Source organism: Anomalospiza imberbis, chromosome 37 (genome assembly GCF_031753505.1).
Source record: "Anomalospiza imberbis isolate Cuckoo-Finch-1a 21T00152 chromosome 37, ASM3175350v1, whole genome shotgun sequence".
In the NCBI taxonomy this organism is placed as follows: Eukaryota; Metazoa; Chordata; class Aves; order Passeriformes; family Viduidae; genus Anomalospiza; species Anomalospiza imberbis.
This window is the reverse complement of record NC_089717.1, coordinates 1,050,373-1,072,688: the sequence shown is the minus strand read 5'-3', so window position 1 is coordinate 1,072,688 and position 22,316 is coordinate 1,050,373. Positions and strand designations below refer to the sequence as shown.

General features: G+C 56.2%; 2 protein-coding genes and 1 pseudogene across 2 annotated transcripts in view; 2 read left to right on the top strand and 1 right to left on the bottom strand.

The window, feature by feature from the left end:
- Positions 1-22,316, top strand: part of LOC137464127 (zinc finger protein 850-like) — a 263,388-nt gene that overhangs the window by 80,265 nt on the left and 160,807 nt on the right. The window contains exon 4 of the mRNA XM_068175447.1: positions 20,771-21,385. Within this exon, the coding sequence (XP_068031548.1) occupies positions 20,771-21,385 (615 nt within the window). The remainder of the gene's footprint in view (positions 1-20,770; positions 21,386-22,316) is intronic.
- Positions 1-22,316, bottom strand: part of LOC137464121 (zinc finger protein 850-like) — a 242,347-nt pseudogene that overhangs the window by 101,639 nt on the left and 118,392 nt on the right.
- On the top strand, positions 27-2,421 carry LOC137464155 (class II histocompatibility antigen, B-L beta chain-like). The gene is given in 5 exon segments (XM_068175483.1): positions 27-184; positions 656-928; positions 1,490-1,538; positions 1,540-1,751; positions 2,327-2,421. Coding segments are annotated over 5 exon segments (711 nt in total). The 5' UTR covers positions 27-102.

Here is a 22,316-nt window from a genome sequence, read left to right as displayed (position 1 = left end):
CAATGAGAGCGCGCGGCGCTGCTGAGCCCGCGCTGCTCCGGACTGGTGCTGCCAGCGCAGCGCGGCCGCTCTGGGGCTGGTGCTCCCTGGGCGGCGCTGGCCATGGGGCGAGTGGCGGCAGCTGGGGCCGTACTGGTGGCACTGGTGGTGCTGGGAGCCCCCCCGGCTGCGGGCGCGGAGCTCTCGGGAGAGCGGGGGGGGCGGGAGGCGGTGGGACAGGGGGGAGAATGGGGAAAAGGGGGCGGTGGGAGCCCGAAATTGCAGGGGCAGGAGGAGGAGGGGACCCCGAAAGGAAGAGCGGGAGGGGCTGAGGATTGGGGGCAGGTGAGGAAGGGTCGGGAGAGGGTGGGAAAGTGGGGAAAAGGGGAGGTTAGGACCCCAAAACTGAGCGGGAAGGGGGGCTAGGGATTGATAGAAAAGGGTGGGAAAGGGGTGGAATGGGACCCCAAAAGTGAGTTGGGTAGAGGCTGAAAGTCGGAGGGGAGAGGATGTGGAAGGGCAAATGGGGGAAGGGTGGAAAAGAGGAAGTGGCACCTCGGGCAGGAGGGATCCATGGCGGCCTTGGGGCACAGAGGGTGCGGAGTGGGGATCCGGGGTGGATCCCGGAGCTCTGGGGCTGCTGGGGGGGCACCCCCGGACCTGTGTCCTGCACACACAGGGGTGTTCCCGTACGTGGGAAAGTCCGAGTGTCACTTCATGAACGGCACGGAGAAGGTGAGGTACCTGAGCAGGTTCATCTACAATCGGGAGCAGTACGCGATGTTCGACTGCGACGTGGGGCACTTTTTGGGGTTCACCCCCTATGGGGAGACAGCAGCCAGGTATTGGAACAGCGACCCAGACGTTATGGAGCAAAAAAGGGCTGCGGCGGACTGGCTGTGCCGGTACAACCACGAGTATCTCAGCCCGTTCCTCACGGAGCGCCGAGGTGAGCGCGGGGCAGAGCGTGTCCCCTCGGGCCCTGCCGTGGCAATGACCCTGGAGCCCCTCAAAACCTCCCTGGAATCGGCCCAGAGCCCTCAGCCCTCATTGTGCCCATCCCCGAGACCTTGTGTCCCTGCCACTGACCCCCGTGGCTCTCCCAGTCCATCCCAGTCTCTCCCAGTGCCTCCCGGCTGTCCATCTCAGCCTAGCGTGGTGCTGCCGCCTCTCAGCCAATCAGAGCGCGTGTCTCTGATGACTCATCAGTTGCCAGGCAGACCCGCAGCGCCGAGTGCCCCGCACTGGACTCGGCCTCCCAGTGCCGCGCGCTTCGTTCCCAGTTCCTCCCAGTGCCGCCCCAGTCCTTCCCAGTCCATTCCCAGTTCATTCCCAGTTCACTCCTAGACCTCCATCCTCCCTCCCAGTGCCCCCCATCCCCTCCCATCTCTCTGAGTGCCACCCCAGTCCTTCCCAGTCCATTCCCAATCCCTCCCAAGGCCACCCCATCCCTCCCCTCTCTCTCCCAGTTCCCCCCAGCTGATCCCAGTCTGTCCCCGCTCTCTCCCAGTGCCCCCCAGCATATCCATCTCGCTGGTGCCCTCGATCTCCCAGCCGGGGCTGCTCCGTGATGGATTTCTACCCTGCCCACACCCAGCTGAGGTGGTTCCAGGGCCAGCAGGAGCTCTCTGTGGTGGCCACCGACATGGTCTCCAACAAGGACTGGACCTACCAGCTCCTGGTGCTGTTGGAAACACCCCCCTTGCGCGGGCTCACCTGCAGCTGGCAGGTGGAGCACATCAGCCTGGAGCACCCCCTGAGCTGGCACTGGGGCACGGGGGGAGGAATTGGGGGCGCTGGGAGAGCCACTGGGATGTGCTGGGAGCAACTGGGAGGGAGTTGGAGACAGCCTGGTTTCACCTGGGAGAGGGGCTTGGGGGAGTGGAAGGGCTGAGAAGTGGTTTCAAGGATGCTGGGGAGGGCGGGCTGGGATTCTGGGGGTCCTGGTGGACACTGGGAGGGAGTTTGGGGGTGCTGGGTGTGACTGGGAAGGATTGGAGTGAGTCTAGAGGAGCTGGAAGGAGATTGGGGATGGAAAAGCAGAGGTTGGGATGAGGTTGGTTGTGCTGGGAAGAGATATGGAGGGGTCAGGACAAGTCCTGGTGAGGCTGGGAAGGGACTGGGACAGGGTTTGTGGGTCCTGGGGCAGTGCAAGGAAACAGGAAGGGTGTGGTGGGATCCTGAGAAGGATGGGCGAGGCTTTGGTGGGTCCTGGGGAGGCCGGGAAGGGACCGGGGGGAGGTTTCAGGGGGTCCTGGGTGGGATGGGGGCGATTGGGAGGGTACTTGGAGGGGCTTGGGGTGTCTCTGAGAGGTTTTGGGGGTCCTTACCCCTGCAGACCCCCCAGAGATGCCACTGGATGCCACCCGCAGCAAGATGCTGTCAGGGATCGGGGGCTCCGAGTTGGGCTTCGTCTTCCTGGCGCTGGGGCTCAGCTTCTAGGAGCTTGTGTGCTCCTTCCCCGGGGCTCCAGCCCGGTGTCACCCCCTTTTCTCTGCACACAGAGCTCCTGAGCCGCCACCAGCCGCATCCCCTCCCCGGACCCCCCGCTCCATCCCCACGCTGATTTTGGGGGGGTCGTGTGTCCCCCCAGCCCTGCTCTCTGCCACTGCCTGCCTGCTCCCAGTGTTCCCAGTAAAGCTTCCCAGTTAAACCCAGCCCAGGTTATGGGGGGCAGTGGGGAGGGACTTGGGGGGACCCCACGCGGGGGCCGGGACTGGGCAGGGAGGGTGGGGTCCAGGTGGGGAACACTGGGTGCTGCGGGTCTGCCCGGCAACTGGTGAGTCATCAGCCCCGCTCGCTCTGATTGGCTGACTCTTGTCCATCGCGTTCTCTCATTGGCTGAGGAGAGGCCCGGGACTGGAGAGAAGCAACGGCAGAGATCCCGCCCCGAGCACCGGCACGGGGACAACAGACCCAGCCTGGGCACACGGAGGGAATTTATTACCAACCAAACACAGCAGCACAAGCAGAAGGGAAAGAAATCCCTCCAACACCTTCCCCCCACCCAACGGGGATCACCCACAACAGGGCTTATCCACGATGGAGAGACGGGGACAGCCGAGTTTAGACCAGAAGCCAATTTCATTGAGGGTACCAGGTGTTTATACAGGGTTTTACTTGTGTGGTGCTCAGATAGGGCTCGATGTTTGCTAACAATTTCCCATTGGTTACACATTCTTCATGACATCACGGCACCTGGGAACATTATCTTATCACAAAGTCTCACAACAGGTTGCTTGGTCACTTCTTGCCCAGGGAGACTTAAACTGTGTCTGTGTCTCCCACAGTTTCTGCTCAGTCAGGCCTCAGATCTCGGCCCCTTTATCAGCTCCATTGTTTTCCTCTCTGTTTTATTCCCCATTCGGGGGCACCAGGGCTCTGCCCAACGGGGGTCACTGGGGATCATCCAGCCTGGATCCTCCCATGGGGGATGGAGCTGGAGCAGCCCACAAAGCCCTCCCCTCACTCCAAGCTCTTCCTTCACTCGGGGCACTCCCAGGGCTTCCCCTTAGTGTTGCCTCCGTTGGTGTTGGGTCAAGTAAGAGCTCCTGGAGAAGCTCTTCCCACACTCCCCACACTCGTAGGGCCTCTCCCCGCTGTGGATGCGCCGGTGCACAGTGAGGTGGGAGTTTCGCCTGAAGCCCTTCCCGCAGTCAGGGCAGCGGAAGGGCCTCTCCTCTGTGTGAATCCGCTCATGTAGGAGGAGATTGGAGCTGGTGTGAAACCTCTTCCCACACTGGGGACACTCGTAGGGCCTCTCCCCAGTGTGGATGCGCTGGTGTCTTCTCAGTTTGGAGCTCCGCCCAAAGCTCTTCCCACATTCCAAGCAGGTGTAGGGCCGTTCCCCAGTGTGGATCACCTGGTGCTGGATCAGGTGGTAGCTGTGCATGAAGCTCTTCCCACACTCCCCACACTCGTAGGGCCTCTCCCCGCTGTGGATGCGTTGGTGTCTTCTCAGTTCGAAGCTCCACCCAAAGCTCTTCCCACATTCCAAGCACTCATAAGGTCGTTCCCCAGTGTGGATCACCTGGTGATGGATCAGGGTGGAGCTGTGTCTGAACCCCTTCCCACACTCCCCACACTCATAGGGCCTTTCCCCAGTGTGGATCCTCTGGTGCCGGATCAGCTTGGAGCTCCGGCTGAAGCCCTGCCCACATTCCAAGCACTTGTGAGGCTTCTCCCTGCCATGAGGCTTCTCCACCAGTTCCGTGCTCCGGCTGGATCTCTGGTTGTCTTCCTGGCTCAGGGGGGCTCTTTCCTCCCCGCAGCTCCCTGGGCTGGGTTTGCAGCCCCTCCTCCTGCAGGATCTCTGGAGCTTTTCCTCCTCCTCCATCCAGCCACAACCTGGAATGAAAAATCCTGGTTTGGGGAAAAAACAAGAGGAGAGCACCTTGGACTGGAGGTTCCTCCTTGCCAAAGTTCGTCTCAGCAAATCATTGGTAAGTTTTTCTATGTAAGAATCTCCAAAACACCAAGATTCAGCCCAGAAATCCTGCAAAATTCAAGACACTGATCAAAAACACCCCAAACATCAAAAGTGAGCAAAAACCTCCTGCAAAAGATAAAGATTCAGCTGCCACATAAAACCAAAGCACCAACATTTAGCCCAAGCAAGCTCAGAAACACCAAGATTCACCCCGTGAAAATCCTGGATCCCCCTCCACAGTCACCTGCTGCATGTGGGGGGAGCAGCGCTCCTGGGGCTGGGGGGAGGCTGCAGACACAGGGAGGGGTGGAACCTTGTGCTGCTCCCTGTTTCTGCTCCTCCTCCTGTGACTCTGCTCTTCCTCACACTCCTCTTCCTCCTGCTATTCCTCCTTCTCCTGCACAATCCCACCTTCTCCTGCCATGTCCATCGTTTGACCATTTTGTTCCTCAACCCTGCTTCTCCTTCCCTTCTCCTCCTGCCCCCAGGCCCAGCACCCACTGCCGGCTCCCTCTTCCCCCTAAATCCACAGCATCCCAGCGCAGGGGCAGGGATGGAGCTGGGGCAGGTCGGGCTGGGGCAGCGCTGGGCTCTCGGCCGCTTCCGCCCGCACTCGGTCCCCACTGCAGCCGCTCCCGCCAGGAGAGCGCGGGGGGGCCCGGCCTTGGCACTGCCCCACTCCCACCTCCCCAAATTCCCCTCGCGGGGGCGATGGGGCCGAGGGGGGGGCGCAGGTGGGGTCCAGGTGGGGAACGCTGGGAGCTGCGAGTCTGCCTGGCAACTGGTGAGTCATCAGCGCCCTGCGCTCTGATTGGCTGAGCTCTGCCTGAGGGCTGGGGCTGCAGCAAAGAGGGGACACCCTGCTCCAGGGGGGATGTCCCGAAAACGGGGGACCCCCATGAAAGGAACAAGAGGAAAGTGTCTTTACAAACAGATGCTGTGAATCTGCTCCGAGACAGGGCCAGGGACCTGTACATAAGGAAGTGACAGGAGAAGCCATCGGTTTCAGGAAACGTTATCAATTGATGACACAGACTGCTGCTCAGCCAAGGTCCTGCTGAATTAATGAACTTCCCGAAGAACAACAAAGACTTAACAGAGCCAGGAATATCGTCTGCTATACAATAGTGGGGTGCATATGAAGGGGGAATGTAGCAGGTGGATTGGGAAGTCTGCACCTCTCAAGTACTTCAGCCAGTGGGGAAAGGGAGAGGGAGATGTGGCCAGGAGAATTGGGATGAAAAGGAGGCTGTGTCCTCCAACAACTGCAGAGATCCCATAGGGAATGTGCCATGGCCTCTCCCATTTCTAGAAATGAAATTACTTTTACAGGACTCCGCTATCTGCTTTGTGGACAGAAACCTCTGCTGATGTCAATTTTCCCGCACACGCTGGGGCTCATCCGGAATTCCTTCCACCGTCCGGGGCGGCGGGCAGGGAGTGCAGCTGAAGGTGCCTCACCCACTTTGGGTGATCGGCTCCCTTGGCTGGCGGCGGCACCGGGGATCGATTGGGGACCCGGGAGTGACCAGGAGACAGACGAGGGACACATCAGGGGGGTCTGTGAAGAGTCAGCAAGGAGAGAGCACTGAAAATCTCAGCAGTGACTGCACTGGGATCTTCGGGGAGTGAACATGGCAGGGCACCCAGGGAGGAGAGAAAAGGGAAAGCCAGGGAGGGGTCCTGGCCAAAGGGATGATGATCCCAAAATGTCTCTGAAGAGTACCCGGGGAGAATGTTGAGGTAGTTTGCACATTCCCCCAGAGGTAATTAAGGACATGGACAACCAGGGGAGCAATAATGGAAGAGGGGAAGGGATTTGGACAACAGGGGATGGATGGTGTTGGTGTGCTGGGAAGGGATCGGGTGAAGGGCAGTGTGCAGCAATATGGTGAAGGCAAGAAGCAGCAGGAGGAATCTATGTGGTAAGAAAAAGTATGATGGAAAAAAGAAGGAAGAGAAAAATACAGAGGACTGGGATGTCTTTGAGCACTGTTCTATGCTCAGAATTTGCCAGCTGATCCAGATCCTTTCCATCCCGGGTTTCCAGGAGAGGAAAAGAAGGAGGTCAGGATGTCAGGGGGTTTCTCTGTGGTGGGCAGCGGCAGCACCGGGCGCAGAGGTGCGGGACCGGGAGCACGGGCTGGGGGCCTGTGGGGAGCTGCGGGGCCGGGCCGGGGCTGTGGGGCAGCCGGGGCTCAGCGCCGGGCGCTGCCTGACCCCACCAGCCCCGGGCAGGGCCGGCAGTGGCCCCCGGCCCCCAGGAGCTTGCGGGACACCCCGGCCGCTGCCCGGCCCCGTGGAGCTGCCGGCCCTGCCCGCCGGGGGGGCCTCCTTTGGACACTGCGGCAGGACAGGGACCGGCTCTGGGATACGGGCTGTGGAGGGGACCCTGAGCACAAGGAGGAAAACAAAGATACATCTGGGAAATGCAGATTGTACATGGAAGGATCAGGATTTTCTATTAAGCATTTGGCTTGGGTCGCTGGAGAAAGGAAAGACTTTGCACAAAGCTCAGCAGCTCTCAGAGGATGAGCACCCACAGGCAGTGAGCGCGGCTGCAGGAGTGGCAGAAGAAGGCCCTGGAGCACTTGGGCACAAAGGCACAGCAGCTGAATGCAAGAAGGGATGAGCAAAAGGCCAAGCTGAAGGCAAAGGCCATGGCACAGCTCATACAGCCCCTCAGGGATTAACCCCAGGGCCCAAGGGGGCCCCGGCACCCAGGGGACGGGGTCAGCCACAAGCACCTGGCAGAGGCATTGCCCTCCTGGCCAGGGGAGAGCCCACCCAAACAGCCCCTGGGAAGGAGTCAGGGCTCCAGCTGCAGGGCACAGGGACACTGGAAGCAGAGACAGCAGCACCCTCAGGAGGAGCAAGCCCACCCCTGGATGGACATGGATTGTCAGGGCTGTCACAGCTCCCATCCCACCGGGGACCCACCACACTGGAGCCCTGGGGAACATTCAGGCTGGGTCTGCAGCGAGAGGAGGCCTCTCCTGATGGACACAGGGGTCTCTCCATCCATTCTGAATCTTAGACACAGGAATCTGACACTGAACCTTCTTCCCACAGGAAGCTGGGCTGGCACAGAGCCTGCCTTGGCACTTTGCTGTTCCCAACATCCAAGCAGGACATCGGGCCCTGCCTAAGGAGGCCAAAGCAGCACCACTGGTGGCCAAGTGGCGTGGCCCATGCCAAGTGTCCCTGAGGCCAGAAACAGCCCCCAGCACAGCTGAGCACGGGGGGACCCCTCAGCCTGGGCTCCAGGGCTCTGAAGCCCCGGAGATTTGCACTTCCCGCCTGCAGCAGGAGCATGGGAGGCCCCCACGGAGCCTGCACTGAAGGCAGCGCAGCAGCAGCCAGGGCTCCACAGCGGGGCAAGCCCCTGGGCCTGCCCACACATCCTCTGCTCAAATCCTCTGCCTGGGCACCCTCCTTTGGCATCTCCAGCCACCGGGGCCAATCCTTGCTGCCACTGCTGCAGCTTCAGTGCTTTCTGGGCCTGCACTGCCACAGCTGCTGCCGAAGACAACGGCACAATTCCACTCTGGGTCTCAGCCACACTCACACACTGCACTGCCTGGGATTGCACTGATGGAAAATACACCAGGTCATAGACTTGAACATTTTTAACATTTTATTTCCCTACTCAGCCTTGGTTTGCCTTGGCCTCGGGGAAAGAAATGGTAAAGGTTTTTTTAAGGGATGTTCCACCACTCAGTGGAGATGAGTTTAACATCTCAACACACTGGGAATGGCCCAAAAGATTCCCACAAAGATAACACCCAGCAGCAAACAGCAACCAACACCTACCCCAGACACTGCCCCCGGCAGAGCTGGAGACACCTGCTCTGGAAAAGGCTGAGAAGGAAATCCAGCAGTTCCGACCTGATGAACAGCAGAAGCCAAGAAATCCGGGTCCAACAGGAACCCAAATACTAAAAACTGCACAACTTGAAACTGCAGAACATTAAACCAATGGATTTAGATTGGTTCAGACTGTATCAAGTTTGGGAAAAATCCAGTTAAACCCACGTGTCATGGATCGATTTTCTCTGCACATCCCGGGCTATGTGGGGATGGAATGATTTCTGTTGCAGATCCTGGCCAGAATCAAGGAATGCCTTGACTCTAACACTAAACATATTGGTGGAGTTTTGTTTTTCCTGCAATTTCTGTGCAAAGTTTACAGGGAAGAGTATTTTTTGTAATAATCCTACTTCTATATTGCCGGTTAGGTTTGGGTCAGGAATGTGAGAATGAGTTTTTACTCCGAGGAGAAGTAGAAAAAACTTAATTGCCTTGGGATTTTCTTGTGTATGTTTGTGTGAGAGATACCAAAATTTTGGTCTGGGTTTTGCAACGTTCACCTTCAGGTTGCATTTTGGAAAACGAGAAGAGATTTAAAGGTGACCCTTTCACTCATAAACAGTAAATAGATGATTTGAAGGAAAAAATAAATAAAGCAGCAGGTTGTTGGGGGGGGGCACACGTGAGGCTGCTGGAGGCTGCTCTGGAAGAGAAGCTGCATTCCCGGCAGCCAGCAGAGGAGCTTTAGAAATGCAAATTAACACTGCTGGGGCAAAGTGGGGACAATGGACCTGGCTCTTCTTGCCTGGGGCAGGAATTGGGCTGATTCCCTCTGCCCCTCACCCCAAGCTCTGCCTGCCTGCACAGATGGAATCTGCACAGCTGAAGGCAGAGCCCATGGTGAGGATCTCTGACTCTGCAACAGAAATGGGTGAAGCTGCAAAGGGAAACAGCAAATGGAGAATGTTGTGGAAACTTGACTAAAATAAGGGGGGATCATCCCTGTGCCCACTCCAACATGTGCTGGCACTGTCTATGCTATACAGGGAGTATCAGAGCACTGGGGTTTTTGCTATAACAAGTTCAGGGAAATCAGTTGGAATTCAAGTATTTGATGATGTAATTAGACAAAAGCGGTCAATTGATGCAGCCCCAGCTTGAAGGAGCATCCAAAAATGGAGAAAAGATGAACGGCCACCAGAACAAATCCTACAACACCATGGACCAGCCCCTGGGAACCCGAACCAATTCATATCAGGAGACACAGAACCCATTTATCATTTCAATGGCATCATTAGATTACAAGCTGTCCTGGAAATAAGAACCAACCAGACACCTCCAGCTCCTGACCTTCCTGCTGACCCATCCACTGAAATGAGGAACACAACATTTCACCAGGGGATGGGATCACATTATCTGTTAGCAGAAAAAACAGGAGTTTGTGGAAAACTAAATGACTCCAACTGCTGTTGCCAAAGAGATGACAAAGGAAAAGCAGTGAAAAAAGATAACAAAGGAAGTAGGAGATCAGTTTATGTATTAGTCCAAACATGGAAAGGATGGGAATGGGACACGGTTTCGTGGCTGCCTGGAACACCATGGGTTAAACGAATGCTGCTTCTCCTCTTCTGTGCTACAGCAACTCTCATCTTTTTACCACGCTCCACACCTTGGGAGTGCAGCTCATCCAGCAGCTGAGCCAGGGGATGCAGGTGGCAGCCAGGCCTCCTGATCCAGAAACGGCTACAAAAGGACAGGGAATGAGGGCACCGAGAATAATCCAAAAACCAAAGAGGACCCGGGAAGAACAAAACAGAGTCAATGAGTGAATCTGCCTGGAGATAGGGCCAGCGACTTGGAGATGAGGAACTAACGGAGGAGAAACCATCAGTTCCAATAAATGTTACAAATGGACCCGGACAGCTGCTCAAAGTCCCACTAAACTCCTCAACTTCCCGAAGAACAAAGACCAAACAGAGCCATGAATATCGGCTGTCATCCACAAGGAGGGGTGCATATGAACGAGGACAGGCAGCAGGCGGATCGGGAAGTCTGAACCTTCCAAGTCCCTCAGCCAGTGGGCAAAGGCAGAGGGAGATGCGGCCGGGAAAATGAGCATCCAAAGGAGGCAGCGTGCTACAACAAGGGCAGAGCCCGCATGGCAAATGCCCCACGGCCTCTCCCTCTGCTCAGCAATCGAGTCACTTTGACAGGACTCCTCGGTCTCCTCTGGCCACAGAAACCTCCGGCGACGGGAATTTCCCGGCACGGGCCCGGCCACGGGGCAGCCACCTCTGTCCCAGCCACAGCAACCGGGACGAGCCAGCGCTGCTCCGGCAGCGGCTCCTGCCCAGGCAGCGGCGGGAAGGAGACCGCGGGCAGCCGCTCCCGCAGCGCCCTCAGCCCAGGGCCGGCACGGGCCGGACACGGCACCGCCAAGCCGCCGGAGCCCCCTGCCGCCCCCTCCGCCCGCAGCGAGCCCCGAGCCCCCGCAGAACCCGGCGCGGCTCCCACCTGCGCCGGGGCCGCCTCCGAGCTCCGCCAATGCCGCCTCCCCGCGCTCCGGCCGCTGCCGCCGCTCCCGGGCCCGCACAGACGCTCCGCCAATGGCGCCGCTGCCGAGCCAGGGCCGCCCTCAGGCCGCCAGCGGGGCCGTGCTTCGCCCCGCTCTCACCAATCAGCGCGCCAGAACCGCGACTGACGGCAGCAGCGGCCAATGGCAGCGAGGGGCGGGCTCTGCACACGGCACAGCCTCGCCCCGCGCTCTCAGGGCCCCCCGGGCTGTGGGAGGGCAAAGCCGGAGATGAGGAACAGCCCTGGAACGGGCCCGGGCCCGGGCCGGCATCGATCTGCAGCACCAACAAACTGCTCCGCACCTCCCGACACGGCTTTCCCGGCCCTGCGCCTTCGCCTTCGCTGGCTCCGGCTCTGCGGGAAGCCCAGCAGCCCCACTTCTCCTGCCCCCTAATTCGGAGCATCAGCGCATCGCTTTGATTTCCCCCAAAAAGGGAAAACCGCCCCAAAGCCCTGTGGGGGAGTGGGGGCGGGGAGAGATTTCTGGCACAAAACTCCAAAAGCTCCGAGCAGGACAATGAGAAGTCAATGAAGAGCCTTGAATGCAGCTTTCCCCACGCCTCCCTCCTTCCAGCTGCACCTCCTCCCCCGGCAGTGCAGGAGACAGGGAATGGGGCCGTGCTCAGTTCATCCCCCGTGGCTTCTCCCTCTGCCCAGGGACAGGAGTCGTTCCCCTGCTGCAGCCTGCGCTCTCTCCCACCGGAGACTTCTCCAGGAACTTCTCCAACCGGAGTCCATCCCCTGGGGCACAGCCCCCCTCCAAGTGCTGCAGCGGGAAAAACGCCAGTCACTTGTTTTTACAACTTTTAAAAGTTTAATGATAATGAAATGGTTATAAAAATAGTAATACGATTAGAGTAATAAAAATTTAGAGTTAGGACAATTACAAGACAATAAAAAACAAAGAATTACGGACATCTGGATACTCTCGGGCACTTAAGCTAGGACAACATGTTTTGTTAACAAAGGAATAACTCTTAAGATCCATTCACTGTTGCATATTCATACATACCTCATGGTTATACATACATTCTGTTTAAAATAAGAAACTCTCTCTGGAATAGGTCGACTCCTTCTTTTAATCCCCAGGAGGTCTTCCAGTCTGAGCAAGGCCTGAAGAAATTACCTTCTTCTGATAAGAAACCCATAAATTCCTCTTCTCTGGATGATTTGGGTGTTCTGTGACTCTTATCTCGAAGCCAGTATCTCATTATTTAAAAAAAAAAAAACCCACATACATAGTTTCTATTTTAACTACTAAAGCTTCATTTTAACTACAAAACTACATTTACCATTCTATCAAAATGTTAATACAGCACTTCTAATCAATGTATTTCATATAGTATTCAATTTAATATTTGTGAAAAGCCAATCATAAAATATGCATTTTTCACAGAGGACATCCCGAGGCTGCTGCAGGGACAGTGATGTCACCGCTGTGACGTCATCGGGGATGGTGACATCATCAGGGACATCGCTGCTGTCACTTGTCCCCTCTCCCCTCCCCACATGGGATTTGAGACAAATTTGGGGAATTTTCTGGGAAGTTTCATTGAAATTGTCCCAGATGCTGATGGGAATTCCCGGGTGACGTCACTGGGGACACTTGGGGACACTCTGAGGACGCTCTGGGGACACTCATGGAGGCGGGCGCGGGTCAGGGGGTGAATGACCCCCTCGGTGCCTTGCAGCAGAGGCAGCTTTCTGCTGTGGCTGCAGTAGAGCCGGGTTATGAATGACAATGGAATAATTGGCTTCTGCATTTCTGCATTGGCTTCTGCGCGTTGCTATTGAGCACAAGGACTTTGCTCTGGTACTTGATATTGATATTGATTACTGATGATTCCTTGTAGCTGCTCGCTGGTACAATAAAATCGATCCGTTTATGTGTGCACCGTGTAACCAATTTAATGCTAGAGTAACAAATAGATATTCTCTCCTAGGCCTTCAAATATTAAAAATAGATGAATATGAAATAGATCAATAACAAATATTGAAATAGAGACTATGCAATGTTAAAATGCTTCTGTGTGACTGACTCGGGTGTAAAACAATTCCATTGTTTCTCCCATCTGCGGACCAGCCTCACCAGGTGATAACAGTGACACAAACCTGAGAAGCGTTTATGAATTTTTCAGGGGCTCTGAAACAACAGGATGGAACCATGAGAAGAAATCAAATGTATTGACTAAATCTGCAGAATGTCCTGCAGACAAGTCAGAGGTGAGAACCAAACAAGAGTTCCTGGAACATCCAAAGCTCCCGGGAGTGTTTGAATAATGTCAAAACTCAGGCATGTGTTTGTAGCCCTGCAGTGGAACCGGATCCGGGGAACGAAGGGTTAAGTTAAGGGCGGGTTCTTTGGCCGAGCGCCAAAACCCTTTTTTATCCCTTATCAAACTTCTACAAATCTCCAAGAGTGAACTTTGTTTTTCACACCCGGCTGGGGTTTGGGGGGCCCGGGGGGGTCCCCAGGCAGCCCCCGCTGCTGAGCACTGACCCCCCCTCCCCGGGCACCGGGACCCCCCAAAAACCGCACCCGCACCCCCTTCAGTGCCCCCGACCCCCCCTCGAGCACCGACCCCCCCGAGCACCGGGCCTGGACCCCCCTTTGTGCCCCCCACCCATCACGGGGGTTCCACCCCCTCCCCTTTGAGCCCCCGGAGCCGCGGGACCCCCGGGAGCAGCGCCGGGACCGGGGGGGCCCAGGGATGTGAGCAATGGATTTGTCAGTGTGAAAAATGCAGATTGAATGATCGGCTCTTGGCAAATATTAACTTGGATACTCTGTGTGCTGTGCTGCACAGTTATTTTGTAGAACTGTATTAATCCTTTTGAAGTAGTGTGGGAAATGCAGTTTTGGGTTATGACATAATGTCAAAATAGAAACTATGCGATGTAAGATATTTTTTGTAACGAGCTCAAGGAATGGGTAGGATAATTAAGAAATTCTTCGCATGGAGATAACAGCAAGAGTTACTGCCTCCTTCTGGGAAAAGACAAACATTCTTACACATCTCCTCTGTCTGTAATGAGCCACCGGGATTGAGGGGAAAAAGCTGACAAAAAGCAGAGAACACCCTTTGTTTGAAAAGAATTTATGCACCCTGGGTGAGATATTTGAATGTGCAACAGGCTATTGCTTTTAAGGGTTAACCCTTTGTTAGCCAGGCATGTTTTTGTGGCTTAGTGCCCAAACCCACCCGGACGTCTGTAATTCTTTGCTTTTTATTGTCCTTTATTGTCCTAACTCTGATTGTCCAAATCGTCATTGCTCTCACTTTTATTCCTATTTTATTAATGGTTTATTACTATGAAGCTTTAAAAATTTTAAAACAAGTGATTGGCGTTTTTCACAGTCAAGGATTCCCAAAACCTGGCAGAAAGCTCACACAGCCTTGGACTTGTCCGTGCAAACGCTGAGATTTTATTGTGCCAGCGAGCAGCTGCAAGGAATTATCGATAATCAATATCAGTATTGAGCAGCAGAGCAAAATGCTCGTGGTCAATAGGAACCAGCAAAAGCCAATAGAGAAATGCAAAAGCCAACAGAGAAATGCAAAAGCCAACAGAGAAATGCAAAAAGCATTCTGATTGTGCTCGAATGTCCCCAAGTGTCCCCAGTGATGTCACCCCAGGAATTCCCATCAGCATTTGGGACAATTTCGGTGAAAATTCCCAGAAATTTCCCCAAATGTGTCTCAAAGCCCGCGCAGGGAGGGGACAAGTGACAGGAGCGATGTCCCCGATGATGTCATCACTCCGATGACATCACTGCGGTGACATCACTGTCCCTGCAGCAGCCTCGGGATGTCCGCGATGGCTTTTTTGCCCCTCTCAGCCACTGTGCAGCCACTGGGGCCACTGGGGGGCTTCACGAGGAGCCTGCAGATGTCCCCAAGTATCCCCAGCAGGTGACGCGTGGCCAGGCGGGCACTGGCCTCCCACAGCCGCTCGGCCATGGCCGCCTTGGCCACCAAGTCCCTGAGGACATCGGGGGACGCCCCATTTGTTCCCTGCAGGATGGCCTCGATGGCCTTGAGCCGGCGACACATCCCCCAGACGAAACACCTGGCTCTTTTCCACGCGGCCAGCAAGTGCTCCAGGGGCCCCAGGGCCACCTCCGAGCGCTGTCCCCTTCCGCTGGCCGCCTCCTCCTCGCTGGTGGCCGCAGGCACCCGGACCCCAGGGGCGGCCCCTGCCGAGGCCACCTCCTCCCTGTCCGCCAGTCGCGGTTCTGGCGCGCTGATGGGTGAGAGCGGGGCGAAGCACGGCCCCGCTGGCGGCCTGAGGGCGGCCCTGGCTCGGCAGCGGCGCCATTGGCGGAGCGTCTGTGCGGGCCCGGGAGCGGCGGCAGCGGCCGGAGCGCGGGGAGGCGGCATTGGCGGAGCTCGGAGGCGGCCCCGGCGCAGGTGGGAGCCGCGCCGGGTTCTGCGGGGGCTCGGGGCTCGCTGCGGGCGGAGGGGGCGGCAGGGGGCTCCGGCGGCTTGGCGGTGCCGTGTCCGGCCCGTGCCGGCCCTGGGCTGAGGGCGCTGCGGGAGCGGCTGCCCGCGGTCTCCTTCCCGCCGCTGCCTGGGCAGGAGCCGCTGCCGGAGCAGCGCTGGCTCGTCCCGGTTGCTGTGGCTGGGACAGAGGTGGCTGCCCCGTGGCCGGGCCCGTGCGGGGAAATTCCCGTCGCCGGAGGTTTCTGTGGCCAGAGGAGACCGAGGAGTCCTGTCAAAGTGACTCGATTGCTGAGCAGAGGGAGAGGCCGTGGGGCATTTGCCATGCGGGCTCTGCCCTTGTTGTAGCACGCTGCCTCCTTTGGATGCTCATTTTCCCGGCCGCATCTCCCTCTGCCTTTGCCCACTGGCTGAGGGACTTGGAAGGTTCAGACTTCCCGATCCGCCTGGGCACAGGGATGATCCCCCCTTATTTTAGTGAAGTTTTCACAGCATTCTCCATTTGCTGTTTCCCTTTGCAGCTTCACCCATTTCTGTTGCAGAGTCAGAGATCCTCACCATGGGCTCTGCCTTCAGCTGTGCAGATTCCATCTGTGCAGGCAGGCAGAGCTTGGGGTGAGGGGCAGAGGGAATCAGCCCAATTCCTGCCCCAGGCAAGAAGAGCCAGGTCCATTGTCCCCACTTTGCCCCAGCAGTGTTAATTTGCATTTCTAAAGCTCCTCTGCTGGCTGCCTGGAATGCAGCTTCTCTTCCAGAGCAGCCTTCAGCAGCCTCACTTGTGACTCCCCCAGAACCTGCTACTTTTTTTCATTTTTCCTTCAAATCAACTATTTACTGTTTATGAGTTAAAGGGTCACCTTTAAATCTCTTCTAATTTTGCAAAATGCAGCCTAAAGGTGAACGTCGAAAAACCCAGACCAAAATTTTGGTATCTCTCGCACAAACATACACAAGAAAATTCCAAGGCAAATAAGTTTTTTCTACTTCTCCTCGGAGTAGAAACTCATTCTCTCATCCCTGGCCGAAACCTAACCGGCAATATAGAAGTAGGATTATTACCAAAAATAGTCTTCTGCTATAAAATTTGCACTGAAAGTGCAAGAAAAAAAAAAAAAAAAACAAAACTCCACCAATGTGTTTAGTGTTAGAGTCAAGGCATTCCTTGATTCTGGCCAGGATCTGCAACAGAAATCATTCCATCCCCACATAGCCCGGGTGTGCAGAGAAAATCGTTCCATGACACGTTGGTTTAACTGGATTTTTCCCTGACATGATACAGTCTGAACCAATCTAAATCCATTGGTTTAATGTTCTGTAGTTTCAAGTTGTGCAGTTTTTAGTATTTGGGTTCCTATTGGACCCGCATTTCTTTGCTTCTGCTGTTCATCAGGTCGGAACTGCTGGATTTCCTTCTCAGCCTTTTCCAGAGCAGGTGTCTCCAGCTCTGCCGGGGGCAGTGTCTGGGGTAGGTGTTGGTTGCTGTTTGCTGCTGGGCGTTATCTTTGTGGGTATCTTTTGGGCCATTCCCAGAGTGTTGAGATGTTAAACTCATCTCCATTGAGTGGTGGAACATCCCTTAAAAAAACCTTTACCATTTCTTTCCCCGAGGCCAAGGCAAACCAAGGCTGAGTAGGGAAATAAAATGTTAAAAATGTTAAAGGCTATGACCTGGTGTATTTTCCATCAGTGCAATCCCAGGCAGCGCAGTGTGTGAGTGTGGCTGAGACCCAGAGTGGAATTGTGCCGTTGTCTTCGGCAGCAGCTGTGGCAGTGCAGGCCCAGAAAGCACTGAAGCTGCAGCAGTGGCAGCAAGGATTGGCCCCGGTGGCTGGAGATGCCCAAGGAGGGTGCCCAGGCAGAGGATTTGAGCAGAGGATGTGTGGGCAGGCCCAGGGGCTTGCCCCGCTGTGGAGCCCTGGCTGCTGCTGCGCTGCCTTCAGTGCAGGCTCCGTGGGGGCCTCCCATGCTCCTGCTGCAGGCGGGAAGTGCAAATCTCCGGGGCTTCAGAGCCCTGGAGCCCAGGCTGAGGGGTCCCCCCGTGCTCAGCTGTGCTGGGGGCTGTTTCTGGCCTCAGGGACACTTGGCATGGGCCACGCCACTTGGCCACCAGTGGTGCTGCTTTGGCCGCCTTGGGCAGGGCCCGATGTCCTGCTTGGATGTTGGGAACAGCAAAGTGCCAAGGCAGGCTCTGTGCCAGCCCAGCTTCCTGTGGGAGAGATTTCACAAGAGACAGGACTCTGGCCACAGACTGCTTTAAATGTACATCCCTTATCCCCACCCTGCACTGGGTGGAGAATTACCAGGGTAAAAAATTCCCAAGATCAATTGCAAGGGAGAGAATTGAATATCTGCCCTGGGTCTGGCTCCTCTTCTTGCCAAAGCCAACGGCAAAAGCCGTACTCATGGCATCTTGGTTTACATCCCTGACTCCTTCCCAGGGGCTGTTTGGGTGGGCTCTCCCCTGCCCAGGAGGGCAATGCCTCTGCCAGGTGCTTGTGGCCGACCCCGTCCCCTGGGTGCTGGGGCCCCCTTGGGCCCTGGGGTTGATCCCAGAGGGGCTGTAGGAGCTGTGCCATGGCCTTTGCCTTCAGCTTGGCCTTTTGCTCATCCCTTCTTGCATTCAGCTGCTGTGCCTTTGTGCCCAAGTGCTCCAGGGCCTTCTTCTGCCACTCCTGCAGCCGCGCTCACTGCCTGTGGGTGCTCATCCTCTGAGAGCTGCTGAGCTTTGTGCAAAGTCTTTCCTTTCTCCAGCGACCCAAAGCAAATGCTTAATAGAAAACCCTGATCCTTCCATGTACAATCTGCATTTCCCAGACGTTGCTTTGTTTTCCTCCTTGTGCTCAGGGTCCCCTCCACAGCCCGTATCCCGGAGCCGGTCCCTGTCCTGCCGCAGTGTCCAAAGGCGGCCCCCCCGGCGGGCAGGGCCGGCAGCTCCACGGGGCCGGGCAGCGGCCGGGGCGTCCCGCAGGCTCCTGGGGGCCGGGGGCCACTGCCGGCCCTGGCCGGGGCTGGTGGGGTCAGGCAGCGCCCGGCGCTGAGCCCCGGCTGCCCCACAGCCCCGGCCCGGCCCCGCAGCTCCCCACAGGCCCCCACCCCGTGCTCCCGGTCCAGCACCTCTGCGGCCGGTGCTGCCGCTGCCCACCACACAGAAACCCCCTGACATCCTGACCTCCTTCTTTTCCTCTCCGGGAAACCCGGGATGGAAAGGATCTGGATCAGCGTGCAAATTCTGAGCATAGAACAGTGCTGAAATACATCCCAGTCCTCTGTATTTTTCTCTTCCTCCTCTTCTCCATCATCCTTTTTCTCACCACATAGATTGCTCCTGCTGCTTCTTGCCTTCACCATATTGCTGCACACTGCCCTTCACCCGATCCCTTCCCAGCACACCAACACCATCCATCCCCTGTTGTCCAAATCCCTTCTTCACTTCCCTTATTGCTCCCCTGGCTGTCCATGTCCTTAATTACCTCTGGGGGAATGTGCAAACTACCTCAACATTCTCCCAAGGGACCCTTCAGAGACATTTTGGGATCATCATCTCTTTGGCCAGGACCCCTCCCTGGCTTTCCCTTTTCTCCCCTCCCTGGCTGCCCTGCCATGTTCACTCCCCGAAGATCCCAGTGCACTCACTGCTGAGATTTTCAGTGCTCTCTCCCTGCTGACTCTTCACAGACCCCTCCTGATGTGTCCCTCGTCTGTCTCCTGGTCACTCCCGGGTCCCCAATCGATCCCCGGTGCCGCCGCCAGCCAAGGGAGCCGATCACCCAAAGTGGGTGAGGCACCTTCAGCTGCACTCCCTGCCCTCTGCCCTGGACGGTGGAAGGAATTCCGGATGAGCACCAGGGTGTGCAGGAAAATTGACATCAGCAGAGGTTTCTGTCCACAAAGCAGACAGGGGAGTCCTGTAAAAGTAATTTCATTCCTAGAAATGGGAGAGGCCATGGGACATTCCCCATGGGATCTCTGCAGTTGTTGGAGGACACAGCCTCCTTTTCATCCCAATTCTCCTGGCCCCATCTCCCTCTCCCTTTCCCCACTGGCTGAAGTACTGGAGAGGTGCAGACTTCCCAATCCACCTGCTACATACCCCCTTCATATGCACCCCATTATTGTATAGCAGACGATACTCATGGCTCTGTCAAGACTTTGTTGTTCTTCGGGAAGTTCATGAATTGAGCAGGACCTTGGCTGAGCAGCAGTCTGTGTCATCAATTGATAACATTTCCTGAAACCGATGGCTTCTCCTGTCACTTCCTTATGTACAGGTGCCTGGCCGTATCTCGGAGCAGATTCACAGCATCTGTTTGTAAAGACACTTTCGTCTTGTTCCTTTCATGGGGGTCCCCCGTTTTCGGGACATCCCCCCTGGAGCAGGGTGTCCCCTCTTTGCTGCAGCCCCAGCCCTCAGGCAGAGCTCAGCCAATCAGAGCGCACGGCGCTGATGACTCACCAGTTGCCAGGCAGACTCGCAGCTCCCAGCGTTCCCCACCTGGAGCCCACCTGCGCCCCCCCCTCGGCCCCATCGCCCCCGCGAGGGGAATTTGGGGAGGTGGGAGTGGGGCAGCGCCAAGGCCGGGCCCCCCCGCGCTGTCCTGGCGGGAGCGGCTGCAGTGGGGACTGAGTGCGGGCGGAAGCGGCCGAGAGCCCAGCGCTGCCCCAGCCCGACCTGCCCCAGCTCCATCCCTGCCCCTGCGCTGGGATGCTGTGGGTCTGGGGGGAAGAGGGAGCCGGCAGTGGGTGCTGGGCCTGGGGGCAGGAGGAGAAGGGAAGGAGAAGCAGGGTTGAGGAACAAAATGGTCAAAGGATGGATGTGGTAGGAGAAGGTGGGATTGTGCTGGGGAAGGAGGAATAGCAGGAGGAAGAGGAGTGTGAGGAAGAGCAGAGACACGGGAGGAGGAGGAGCAGAAACAGGAAGCAGCACAAGGTTCCACCCCTCCCTGTGTCTGCAGCCTCCCCCCAGCCCCAGGAGCGCTGCTCCCCCCACATGCAGCAGGTGACTGTGGAGGGGGATCCAGGATTTTCACGGGGTGAATCTTGGTGTTTCTGAGCATTCTTGGGCTAAATGTTGGTGCTTTGGTTTTATGTGGCAGCTGAATCTTTATCTTTTGGAGGAGGTTTTTGCTGAATTATGAATTATTTGGGATGTTTTTGATCTGTGTCTGGAAGTTTGCAGGATTTTTGGGCTGAATCTTGGTGTTTTGGAGGTTCTTACGTACAAAAACATTCCAATGACTTCCTGAGATGAACTTGGGCAGGGAGGAACCTCCAGTCCAAGGTGCTCTCTTCTTGTTTTTTCCCCAAACCAGGATTTTTCATTCCTGTGGCGTGGCTGGATGGAGGAGGAGGAAAAGCCCTGGAGATCCTGCAGCAGGAGGGGCTGCAAACCCAGCCCAGGGAGCTGCTGGGAGAAAAGAGCCCCCCTGAGCCAGGAAGGCGGCCGGAGATCCAGCTGGAGCTCAGAGCTGCTGGAGAAGGCTCATGGCAGGGAGAAACCTCACAAGTGCTTGGAATGTGGGCAGGGTTTCAACCAGAGTTTCAACCTGCTCCGGCACCAGAGGATCCACACTGGGGAACGGCCCTACGAGTGTGGGGAGTGTGGGAAGGGTTTCAGCCAGAGCTCCACCCTGATCCATCACCAGAGGATCCACACTGGGGAATGGCCGTATGAGTGCTTGGAATGTGGGCAGGGATTCAGCCACAGCTCCAAACTGATCGAGCACCAGAGGATCCACACTGGGGAGAGGCCCTACGAGTGTGGGGAGTGTGGGAAGGGTTTCAGGCGGAGCTCCAACCTGATCCAGCACCAGGTGATCCACACTGGGAAACGGCCCTACGAGTGTGGGGAGTGTGGGAAGAGCTTTGGCCATAGCCATATGCTGAGAAGACACCAGCGCATGCACACTGGGGAGAGGCCCTATGAGTGTCCCCAGTGTGGGAAGAGGTTTCACACCAGCTCCGATCTCCTCAAACATGAGCGGATTCACACAGATGAGAGGCCCTTCTGCTGCCCCGACTGCGGGAAGGGCTTCAACCGCAACTCCAGTCTCACTGTGCACCGGCGCATCCACAGCGGGGAGAGGCCCTACGAGTGTGGGGAGTGTGGGAAGAGCTTCTCACAGAGCTCAAACTTGACCCAACACCAACGGAGGCACCACTAAGGGAAGCCCTGAGATAGTGTAAAAATTTAACAGGCTAGAAATCCCTTTGGATTTAGGTAAAATGTTCCTCTTTGTGCTTGCAAACATAAGTAAAATATGCTGTTTAGTCTAGTAACTGGAGCACAAGCAAAACTGCCCCAGCTAAAGAGAAAGAATGCAAATTTGTAAGCTAAAGAGATAAGAAAGACTCCTCCAACCTTGAAACAGACATCGCAGAGTGACCCAGGAGTTCTCTCTGTACTTTCTGACAAAAAGTGAGTACAAGTGTAACTAGCTGTAAGTGTAAAGAAAAATCAGAAGAATGAATATGCATGAACCTATTGTGAAATTCTATGAATATGTAAATTAGCTAGAGTAATAAAAAAGAATCCGGAGTTTTCAGGGACACACATGGCCAGTGAAGGGAAAAGCCTGGCGTGCGCGCGGTGCTGAAATACATACCAAATCTTACAAATCTATCAGAATTGTAAGCTTTTCATTTTTCACGTCAATTCACCCAGCGAGTGCCCCGAGTGAAAGAAGAGCTTCGAGTGAGGGAAGAGAGTGAGGGAAGAGCTTGCAGTGAGGGAAGAGAGTGAGGGAAGAGCTTGGAGTGAGGGAAGACAGTGAGGGAAGAGAGTGAGGGAAGAGCTTTGTGGGCTGCTCCAGCTCCATCCCCCATGGGAGGATCCGGGCTGGATGATCCCCAGTGACCCCCGTTGGGCAGAGCCCTGGTGCCCCCGAATGGGGAATAAAACAGAGAGGAAAACAATGGAGCTGATAAAGGGGCCGATATCTGAGGCCTGACTGAGCAGCAACTGTGGGAGACACAGACACAGTTTAAGTCTCCCTGGGCAAGAAGTGACCAAGCAACCTGTTGTGAGACTTTGTGATAAGATAATGTTCCCAGGTGCCGTGATTTCATGAAGAATGTGTAACCAA